Source organism: Phalacrocorax carbo, chromosome 14 (assembly GCF_963921805.1).
Source record: "Phalacrocorax carbo chromosome 14, bPhaCar2.1, whole genome shotgun sequence".
Classification (NCBI taxonomy): Eukaryota; Metazoa; Chordata; class Aves; order Suliformes; family Phalacrocoracidae; genus Phalacrocorax; species Phalacrocorax carbo.
Genome location: NC_087526.1, coordinates 16471482 through 16482634, shown reverse-complemented (window position 1 = coordinate 16482634; position 11153 = coordinate 16471482). Strand labels below are relative to the sequence as shown.

Sequence of the window (11153 nt, the reverse complement as noted above, 5' to 3'; positions counted from 1 at the left end):
ACCTGCACCTCCTTTGAGCAACATCCACCAGCCTGCCCGGACTGTGTAAGAGGTGAGGTTCATCTCTGGTCACTACGTCACTCTTTTACAGCCACTTCTTGCCTGTCAGGGTTACCAACAGACCATAAGAGAATGCATAAGACTGCACAGGGCTGAGGTCATTCTAATTACAGCCAAGGCTGGTCAGAGAGGTCCCTAAATGGCCTTGGAACAGGGGGAGGTTTTGTCCTTCTTCTAGGCATCAGGCCAGTCCTAACTCAGCCATAAAGCCCCCCAACGTGGGAGAAGGCTAGAGGAAGAAGAAACAATCTGAGGGACAGTTATGAGGGACAAGTGTTGAAAAAAGGGCAAGGGTGTGAGAATCAAGGATTTGAAAATGGCTGGTGCGGGCACTGGAGGGGGACATGGAGCATGGCATCCAGCGAGGGGGCACACTGAAGGCCCTTTATCCCTCCTCATGTATAGGAACAGAAAAATGAAACAAGGCTGCAAGATCCTAATGTGAATCCTCCCTCACTATCCATGTGGCCTCAGCAAATCTCTGTCTGTTGTCACCTGTCAAGAGCTTTGAGATGTGCTCCCAGAGAGGGCCATCATATAATGGGGGACCCTTGGAAGCCTGAAAAACACACCAGCCAGTGCTGGTGCACCAGTATCCCATGGAACATGGGACATAACATCCCAGATGGTCACAACCTCTGTATACTTCTAAAAAGCATATAAGGCGCAGGCACTGACACTTCTTTGGAGAAGCAGGCACTGCGCGTGTGGAGATACCTGCATCCAGATACTCTGTCGCTGGATGCGCTCAGCACATGTACAGTGGAGAGCTGTTCTGCAGGTGCGATTTCTGGTCCAGAACCGGGGAGGTCCCCAGTGCCTCGGGCCCAGGCGGCTCTGCTCGCCTCATCAGATGTGCGCTTGCTAGTAACAAGCCAGACCAGGCAGAGACGGAACCAGGCAACTGTCTCTCCTTTCCCTTCCTAGACACTCCCTTCACCCAGCAAATGCATTTCTAGTGCCATGTGTCCCTTTCCCGACCCCTCTCTCTTCTGCGCTGCTTTGTTTCTTACTCACTTGGGGATTTTTTCAACCTGACGTTGCTTTTGGGAGTGGGTTTGTCTGATCGTCTCATTACAGGAGGACCGACTCACTTGTTTGCTTTTGTTTGTTACTGCTTGACATCCAGCGCTCAGGATAGGTCCCAAGCTCAATTCTTTGCATACAGAAAAACAGGCCAGAAAGTGCGGGACTGCTTGTGCTCTTCACGCTCCATACAGCCCCTAGCTGAGCAGACTTGTTTTCATCCGTTTCTGGGGTACTGGGTGGGGATATTCTCCTGAGAAAAGGCAGTGATGTAAACACCAGCTGAGGTCTCAGAGCTGAGAGGATGCATGGACAGTGCTTTTGTCATGAAGAATTTATTCTTCCCTGTTGGAAGGGGGAAAGAAATTCCTTATACTGAGAGGCAGAGATGCTGAAATGAGCGTCATCACCTGTGACAGAGCAGCTTTTATGGGCTATGAGGAAAGTACAGAAGTGCAGATCTTTCGGGAAAGGCAGTTATTTAAGGCTCTGATCCTGAAGATCACCCACTTGCAGGGAAGCCCTTAAGAACAGACTTAGTTTTCCTTCTTACCCTTGAACTTCAGTACAGGCTTACATACTGCCTTCAACTGAGCACAGGATGCTTTAGCAAGAACTATCTAATCGGGTTGTTTCCAGTGAGTCTTAGGGTGCAGCTCTCCTACTCCATAGGTGCCAGCACAGACAATGTCAGAAGAATGCTCCTATCCAAGGTTTTTAAAATTTGGGCCAGTGAATCATTATACTCTTATGAGAACAGGAGTGGAAAATAACGCAATATAGCTGTAGCGGGGAGAGGACCTTTATGATCAGACATTATAACCTGCAGTGATTTCAAAAAAGACACAAATGATTTAAACAAATGGATCTTTTCATACTTTTAAGTTTTTGGTAGAAGAAGCTATCCTTTCGGTCTGTGTATACAACACTCAGTGCAATGGTACTGCTGTCCATGGGAGAGGCTCAGAGACAGTTACATTTTGGCAATAAACAGCTATACTACTTTTCCCACTGACCTGCTTCAGAGAAAGCACTGGTACTTCAGAGCCTTTTCTCTAAACAGAACAGCTGAAAGTTGAAGACCGTGAGTGTGAGATACACCCTAACTCTTCCAGGAGAGCTTTTATTTCAGCAGGCTCAGGGCAAGATACCACATACTTTGTGCTGTTCCCCTCTGTGCCAAGCTATTCAGGATGAAAAAAAAAGCGCCTTTTGAATTCTCTACACAGAGCTGATAAACACTACAGCCTGGCTAATGGTCAAACTTACCCTCAAGTCAAAATACCTCCTGGTGATATCGAATGAAAAAACTACAGAGGACTGTAAATTAGTGACTTATCTGCATAAGCCTTCCTAAAAGCAGACAGAAAATACTCAATGAACTCATGAAATCTTCCAAGCACCATCCACTATAATGAAAGAAAAAAAGAGGTTACTCATCATCTGTTGTACTATACAGATCAAGCTTTCATTTAATGAGAAAAAAATGAGACTCAAGAGATTCCCCCCCCCCCAACTCAGACTCAGCAGTTCCTTTGTTACAGATTAACTCAGGGCAATGTCCCAAAAATTGAAGGCAATCGTGTTATCTTTGGTGTGTTGCATTGCTGACATCAATGCTCACAGTATTGCAGCTGTAGGTGAACGAGCTGCTTTCCAGGCAGCTGGGAAAAATCCAGCAGTAGGGAGTAAACGCAGCCTTTTCACCTTGAAGTTGTGGAGTACACAATACAAAAATATCACATGCATTTTCATAGAATATATACTTTCTATCAAACATACGAATTGTAGCATACACTACAAAACGGTGTTACTGAAAGAGCGGTTTTATTAATGTATTGGGAGGGTTTTTCTAAATCAGAACTTATATTAAGAGACACCAGGACGCAGGGCTTGGCACCTTTGGGCTAGCGCTAGTGAACGCTCCAGCAGCTCCACAGAGAAAGGCCTCCGGCCTCCCTGGCCCGTGAGGGACCAGCCGGGCGCGCAAGGGCCGCTCCCGCCCTCCCATCCGTACAGCTGGCTGCAGCGGGCCCGCCCGGAGCCGACCAACAAAGGCGGACCGGGCTGAGGGGACTCTTGCAGCCACGGTGGCGTGGAGAGCAGCCGCCTCAGCGGGACGAAGCGGGAGGGGCGTGGGACGGCACAGCAACACCGTACCGCACAGAGCTGGCGAGCGACCCCGGGCCGCTCCCTCACGCCCGGGTAGGCGCTCGTGCGCATGCGCCAGCGCAGCCCCCCTCCGGAGCCCGCCAGCGTTACGCGCATGCGCAGGGTGGGCCGACGCCTCGCGAGTACGGCCACGGAACCTCCGCGCATGCGCGCGGCCACGCTCCCTTCTCCCCGCCTCGCCGCCAGAGCGTGATGACGTCGACGCCCCGCGTCCCCACTCCCCTCCCGGCCCGCGCCGTGACGCCAGCGCCGGTCCCCGCCCCCCACTATAAAAGAGGCGGCGGGCGGCAGGCGCCATTGTGCTGCGGAGCGGGCCGCGGCTGTGGCAGCGTGTGGGCCTGGCAGCACCGCTCCCCGAGCGTCTCGCGCCGCCTTGCTTGCTCTCCTCTCTTTCCTTTTCCTCTTCTCCTCTCTCTTTCCCTCCTCTCTCTCCCCTTTCTCCTCCTCGTCCTCCTCTCTCCCCCTCCCCCCCCCCCCCGCCGCGGAAATGCCGCGCGTCTATATCGGCCGCCTGAGCTACCACGTCCGGGAGAAGGACATCCAGCGCTTCTTCAGCGGCTATGGCCGCCTGCTCGAGGTCGACCTCAAAAACGGGTGAGGGCCGTCCTGCGGCCTAGGGCCCCCCCATCCCAACCACTCCCGCCGCCCCCGGGGCCGGGCGGGCCGCGCCCGCCGCCCCTCCCCCCCTCCCCCATGTTGCCGCGCTGCCGCGTGGCGCCCGGCTCAAGATGGCGGCGGCGCGGGGGGAGCGGGGGCGCTGCGGCGGGGCCGGCTGCCATTGTCCCGCCTCGGCTCCCGCCGCGCCTCCCCCCCCCCCGCCCCGGGAGCTGCCTGTGACGGGACCGGGTCTTCCTTCTTGTTCCCACCCCTCAGTTACGGCTTCGTGGAGTTCGAGGACTCCCGAGACGCCGACGATGCCGTTTACGAGCTGAACGGCAAGGATCTGTGCGGGGAGCGCGTTATCGTGGAGCACGCCCGCGGCCCGCGCCGCGACAGGGACGGGTACAGCTACAGTAGTCGCAGTGAGTACGGGCCCGTCTTCCTGCGTGGTTACAGGGCGGCGCGGGGGGCGGCTCGGCTGTGTCGGCAGGGCAGAGCCGGGGGTGGCTGAGCGGATGGGGCTGAGTCCCGCGGGGCTGAGGGGCGTTATTTGGCGGGGCGGGGGGAGGGTCGCTGTCTCTGCGAGCGTGGTGGGGGGCGATACCTGGTGCATCGCTGGGAGCGGGCGAGCTGCTGGCTGAGCGCGGCGGGCGTTTTGCCTGCCACCAGCGTTGCACTCAGATATCCCCTCAGAAACTTGGCAGGGCAGATAGTGAAGCCGTTCTGGCTGCAAAATTGTGGCCTTCTAGAAAGGGTCTCGTGTTAACTAGGAGCGATATGCTCTGCTAATTTATGGGCTCCGGTGTTTTTGGGAGCGTTTTAGATGAAACAGTGATGTTGCATCACTAATGTTAATAAGTAAATACCGTTGCATAATTGGGGTAGAAGCACTCCGCTTCTAACCTTCGTGTGAATGTTTCAGCTGAATTTGTAGAAGGGGTGGGGGGAGGTTTTCAAGCAGGAATCTGTTGTACTAAGCGGGGGATACTGTAAATATTTCTGCGCTCGGCTAACTTGTATAGCTGCTTGAGCTGAGCTATGTAGAGCTTAATTGGCTTAGTACTGTAATTAAAAGTACTAAGGCTTGCCTTTCAGTAGTCTCTAGAAGCTTGGTGTTTGGGGGGGGTGGGTATCTGTCTTTTTTAAAAAAGAATCAAATGTATGTTGTTTAAAATTGTTGCATGTTCAATTCAAACTTTTTAACAAGTCCTTGATGTTTCAATTTAAAAGTGACCAGTGGGGCTGAGGCTGTGTCCACTGAGGCTAAGATGACTGCCTTTCCTGATTGGCCATGGCTTTTCCATACATTGTGTGACCCTTGCCCTATGACCCTTTGGCTGACCTTACCGGAAGCCATGACGACAGCAGCCTTTTGCCATTAGACGCAGGGTGATGGTGAGGATTCCAAGGGTTAGACAAAACTGGTTAAACTGAACTAGGTGACTGTTACCTTGCGTGTTTTGTGGCCAAACCACCACCAAAAACCTCATACTGTGATGTAAGTACTTAGTGTAACTAGTAAACGTTTTTGTAAAATGTAGAAATGCATGTAATCAGTTAAGTTTTATATTTTACAATGTTCTGTAAAATAAAACTTAGCAAGGTGAATCTAATAAGGAGCAGTCACTCTCTAACAGATCTTAGGAGCACAGACTTGTAGGATTTTAGTCTGTTTGATTTGCCATTAATATAGATTATGGCAAAATTGCAAAGTTTATTGGAGGCTTAGAGAAATAAAGTCCTACTCCAGTAAATATAACTGTTTAACTAACTTTTTCAGAACATTTAGTTTCCTTCATGCTAGGAGACGGTCTAACTTTATTTCTTTGTACAATAAAGGTGGGGGTGGTGGCGGATATAGCAGTCGGAGACAATCTGGAAGAGATAAATACGGACCGCCTGTTCGTACAGAATACAGACTGATTGTTGAAAACCTTTCCAGTCGCTGTAGTTGGCAGGATTTGAAAGTATGTATTAATGTTCTATCGTAGAGTCTGTTGTGACTAGCAGGAAGCAATAACTTCCTTTATCGATGTTTGTTTTTATTTAAGTGGAAGTAATTGAGAAGTATTTGTGCATGAATGTTTACAGGCAATTAATACCTCTTGTATTTGCTCAGACTTGTCTTAAGCTAATGTACTTGCAGAGTGTAAGTGTGTGGAACGGTTATATAATTCTTCATCTGCTCCCTCAAGGATTTCATGAGGCAAGCTGGTGAGGTAACCTATGCAGATGCTCACAAAGAACGTACAAATGAAGGAGTGATTGAATTCCGATCTTACTCGGACATGAAGCGTGCCCTGGACAAACTGGATGGCACAGAGATAAATGGAAGGAAGATCAGGCTGGTTGAAGACAAGCCACGGTCAAGCCATAGGCGATCTTACTCTGGCAGCAGGTCGAGGTAACTTTCAGGACACAGCAGCCTCTGCAATAAGACTACTTAATTAAGAATGGGTGTAGGTGGCCCTACCTGCAAGAGTAGCTGATGCTCTTCAATTCAGACTCTATAAATTCAAATCCCAATATCAAAATTAGAGATTCAAACTCTTACCAGTTCAGTTGATATTTTAGGAATAGGGTGATGCCTGAGAATGTAGAAGGAATTTCTTCACGTAATACAGGAAAGCCAGGCTTGAGAGTTCTTCACATGTGGAGCATCAGGTGTAATTCACTGACAGCATATCGAATCCAAGTGGACTAACAGTATGTCTTGATGTGGCCATGCTTGTTTTAGCAAAGTTCTTCAGCTGCTTTTCTCTGTTAGATAGCACAGCAGGGCACACCAGACAAAGAATAAGAGGCAAATTCCATTTTACGTGTTTCTAGGTCGCGATCTAGAAGACGGTCTAGAAGCAGAAGTCGTAGAAGTAGGAGCAGCCGCAGCAGGTCCCGCAGTGTCTCCAAAAGCCGTTCACGGTAAGTGATGCATTGTTTGCTATTAGTACAAGAATTGTATTTATTAACTGGTAGGTATTTACAACTGCTGTAAGTACAGTTCAGTTCATGCAGAATAAACTCTGTCTCTTTTTGAAAGATCTAAATCCAGGTCACGAAGCAAAGACCGCTCACGTTCCAGATCTAAAAGCAGGAAGTCTAGATCAAAGAGCAAATCGAAACCCAAGTCTGACAGGGGTTCACGCTCTCACAGCAGATCCAAGGAGAAGTCTGAGAAGTCTCGGTCCAGATCCAGGTCCAGGTCTCGATCTCCCAAAGAAAATGGTAAAGGAGATGCTAAGTCTAAGTCCAGGTCAAGGAGTAGGTCTCGTTCCAATTCTCCGCAGCAGCAGCCATCTGCCAAGGCTCGTTCAGAGTCGCCACCCAAAAGAGCTGCATCAAGGTCCCGCTCCAGATCTCGTTCAAAATCTCGCTCACGATCAAGATCTAGTTCAAGAGATTAAGACTAGAACTCTCCTCTTACATTGCACACTATTACGGAACATTTTCCTACTTGTCAGGCCATTAGTGTTATGTTAGTACTTCAGAAGTTGGGTTTTTTTCTCTTGCAGGAGTGAATGGCCTAAGAACTAAGTAATGAGCATAAAGGTTTAATTTGTATCCCAAATATGAAAATGAGATCGGATGGTGGTACAAAGCAGGAAAAGTCCCCCTTTTGTAGAAATGCAGCTAAAAGTTTTGATTTTATAGTATTTCCGCAGGAGTAACTTAAGTACTCTTAAGTGCAAAGTGGTTTTTATATTAAAAATAAACTGAACATAAACATGCTTAAATCTGGGCTTTTTTGACAGTATCATTTTTTCCTTTTTTTTTGATGGTTTTAGAACTATGGGTATCATTAGCTTAACAGGTTGCAGCTTGCTACCAAAGGCAGGATTGCCTTGCTGGGCAGGTCAGATGATTGTCTGGTTTATCTGTGGAAGTGGGCTGCAAACTATATAAACCAGTAACAATACTAGGAAGGTTTTTTAGACCAGCAATAAACTCAAGTTGAAGCATTTCTGTTGTATCTTAACTTGCCAAAAGGGCGTTCTCCCCTGTACTGTGACTGTATTAAAGGTAATAAAGGTACTCTTGGAACCTGTATCATACAGTATTGCTGAAAAATCCTATGTTTCAAACTTGAAAGAATGAAAGCTTTCTGACTTTTTTTTGCTTGAATATCAAGTGTCACTCAGTTGTCAGACACTAACGTGTCTCTTGGATGCGGTCCAAGTCACTAGTATGTTGTATGGTTTGTCAGCCTCTAAATACCTATTGGATATGAAAAGTAGGTAAATAAAAGTCTTTCCTCCCTTTTGACTCACTTATGTTAACATTTTACTTCAGACTGGGAGAACTATAATCCTGTTGTGTGTAAGTCTGAACTTTGTTGGAAATGTAATCTCTTTGAGCTAGAGTTCTAGTCTTAACAAAGGCTTTGCTAAACCACAGTTGCCAATTCACTTAAATTGTGGAATAGGACTCATCCCAAAAATTCCCCTTTATAGTTGAATTGATTTTTGTAACATGCAATAGCAAGCATTAGAACTGCCTTGTACTCTTTATACAATGTGTAGTTTGACTTGTATAAAATTAAATTGGTGACTCAAACTCTTGTGTTTATTGCAGTGTAATGGGATTCTTTTTATGCCTTTCATGCTGAGGAAGCCACTGTTTTCCCTACTTACCTCTTGCTGGAGTAAATTCTTTGTTTTAGTAGGAGACATGGGAGCTCTTGAAATGTGCTTGAGGCCACATGGCCAGCTAAGCACCCTTTCTTCAAGTGTACATTGTCCCTCGAGTGCGAATGCAGAAGCAGCACCTCTGAAGGATCAGAGTTGTCCACATCTGTTCAGACGGTTCGGGTCAGGCACAAGGAGCATGTCAGGTGCACGTTCAAATGCGACTTGCTGCCAACTTCTCTTTCCTGGATTTGCTTTATGATCTAAACAGTTCTCGTGAAAATTAAGGTTCAGTTTTTTACTGTTTCTTGATCATACCTAGAAAGCTTGAGCTTTTGCCTGTTGCGTGTGAGTATCCGTGCTGGTACAAGAAAGGATCCCAGGATGGGGAAAGTTAGTTTCCTCATGGGACCTGAACGGATGATGCGATTGTGTGGCTTGTGTTGCCATAAAATGGGCTTACTGGTGTTTTTCCATGCTGTTTCTATCCCAAGCATTAAAAAAGCTGTATTTGAGCTGCTCCATGTAACCATGGAGCCTTAGAGGTGTTTCTGGCATGACCAAAACCACCCTTCTGCAGAGTGCATTTAGTGCTAAAGTTTTGTTCTCTGCACTTGGAACGAGGTGACTCCTGTGTTTAGGTCATTTGTGATACATATGTTTTTAATGGGCAGCTGTTCTAGTTAAGCTCCATTATTGTGTAATGACTAGAAAAATGACATGCTGAAGTTGTGATCGCTACAGGTAATACCTTCTCTATGTTGGATTTCAAGTGTGAGGGGAACACTGGGAACTTTGTACGGACATCAGACTGTGCAAGAATAGTTTAATGCAGGTTTACAGCTCCAAGCTATGCTTTGGAAATATTTACCTCCCTTAAACTTGTTGACACAAAAGCATTGTGCCCCTTTGATTTTATTTATCATGGAGTAGGTCAGACCTCATGGAGAGCTGCTCTTCGGTGAGCTTCCAGGGGTTATCAGCAAAATATGTGTCACCTTCCTCAAAACAAGAATTGAGCTGGCAGTTCAGTAGATTAAAAGGTACATACGTGTATTTTCAGTATCTCTATGTGTCTTTGTGGTAATAAAACAAGATGTTAATAATTCCCTTTTTGCGCATCCTTGTACATACTCATAATGGCTTGTTTCTAAAACTGATTTCCAGTGCCAGCATGAGAACGTCTTGGCCTTAGAGCAGCTGTTAGACCCCCCAGTCTTGGTTAATGATGATTTTTACCAACTATATTCTTAGCTTTCTGAATTGAGGTTGTTATGACAATGGGTATGTTTGAAGTCATCTTTATTCATGAATTATAGGGAGGGCATAAACTGGGTTTAACCCACTTGCCTGTAACTCCTTTAAATATTGAAGATTTTTTTTTCTGTTACTGGCCCCACATGCGATGTCTCTCTTGGCTGCTACACAAAAGAGAAATGGCCCTTTACTGTGCAAATGAAGCAGGAATTGCTTGGCATGACTTATATCCTTCTGGACTTGTTTCCTCTGGAAAGCTAGTAGGATTTCAGTAGCGCCGGGTACTGAGCCAGTGCAATTAAGCACATGGCTTGTGGTAACTCTTCAAAGAACCCACCAACAAAATCCAAACACTGTAATCCCTCTTGTCTGTGAGCACCATTTTTTGTAGGAGTGGAAGACGCCGTCTGGTGTGTATTTGTGATCACAAGTGTGATTATTTCTGAGATCTCTTGTGGATGTTGAAAAAGTGGTTTGGATAAAGGTCTTCATAGGAGAGTAGAAGTCGCGTGCTTGCTGCGCTTTGTAGCTGTAGCATGTGCTTTGCACTGGCCTGCAGTACTAGCAATAGTCGATGGCAAAACATTCTGGTGTTGCTCATATCTTGGCTTTTAACCTAACTGTGGAGCCATCTTTTCAGGGATGTGCTTTAGTGTGAGGCATCCTGACTTCCCCCCCCCGCCCCCGTATTTGGGATAACTGATACAAATTTGTTCTTAAAAAAGAAACTCCTCATCAGGTGTGGAGTGCAGGATTGACTTAAAATGTTCATGTCCTCTAGCAAATTGTGAAGGAGAAATCAATGCTCTACTCTTTAAAAAAAAAAAAAACTGAAACTTAGAATCTGGGGCTGTATTTGAGCCTGTTCCTAGCCTTTTCCTGTATTTAAAGAAGTGTCCCTCCCTGTAATTTGGTGTTCGACATAAATGCAAGTTCCATCCTTAAATCAGCAATTCATATGATGTAAAATATCTGCTTTAAAGTTGATGAAAACACCTTTCCCCTTTACTGTGTCTCACTTAAACCCTGGCAGATAGCAGGAAAGCTTTTCTGCTTGACGTAGGTGGTGAGTCAGAGTGCCCTTTGTGGAGCCACCTGCAGCCTTGGAAGCGAATCGAAATCTGCCTCGCGCCGTCCCCCTGGACAGCAGCGATGCTGGCTATCACACACAAATGGGGAAATCTGGTATTAAACAAAATCCATTCTTGCTCAGAGTTTCTCTGACCAATGGGGGATACGTGTGCTTTGAACTTCATCTCTTTGCTTGTGTCAGGAGGTAATCAAAGAGAATTCTTTTTCCTAGCTCAAAAAGGTGTTTTCTTCCATGCTTTGGCTTCTGGCTCAGTGCTTTGATGGAGAAGAGAACAATCCCTGGTGCACCTGGTCTGGTGAGGAAGCAAGCTGCAAAATGTGATT

At 46.9% G+C, this 11153-nt stretch overlaps 1 protein-coding gene across 1 annotated transcript; it reads left to right on the top strand.

The window, feature by feature from the left end:
* Nucleotides 1-3550: 3550 nt before the first annotated feature.
* On the top strand, nucleotides 3551-8409 carry SRSF6 (serine and arginine rich splicing factor 6). The gene is made up of 6 exons (XM_064465041.1): nucleotides 3551-3852; nucleotides 4132-4280; nucleotides 5698-5825; nucleotides 6054-6262; nucleotides 6688-6777; nucleotides 6896-8409. Exons 1-6 carry the CDS (start codon nucleotides 3746-3748, stop codon nucleotides 7257-7259), a joined length of 1047 nt encoding a protein of 348 aa, XP_064321111.1. The 5' UTR covers nucleotides 3551-3745; the 3' UTR covers nucleotides 7260-8409.
* Nucleotides 8410-11153: the final 2744 nt, after the last annotated feature.

Coding starts and splice junctions, on each gene's coding strand:
- SRSF6 (XM_064465041.1), top strand. CDS start 3,746: ATGCCGCGCGTCTATATCGGCCGCCTGAGCTACCACGTCCGGGAGAAG. Junction 4,281..5,697: donor GTACAGCTACAGTAGTCGCA/GTGAGTACGGGC, acceptor TGTACAATAAAG/GTGGGGGTGGTGGCGGATAT. Junction 6,263..6,687: donor TACTCTGGCAGCAGGTCGAG/GTAACTTTCAGG, acceptor ACGTGTTTCTAG/GTCGCGATCTAGAAGACGGT.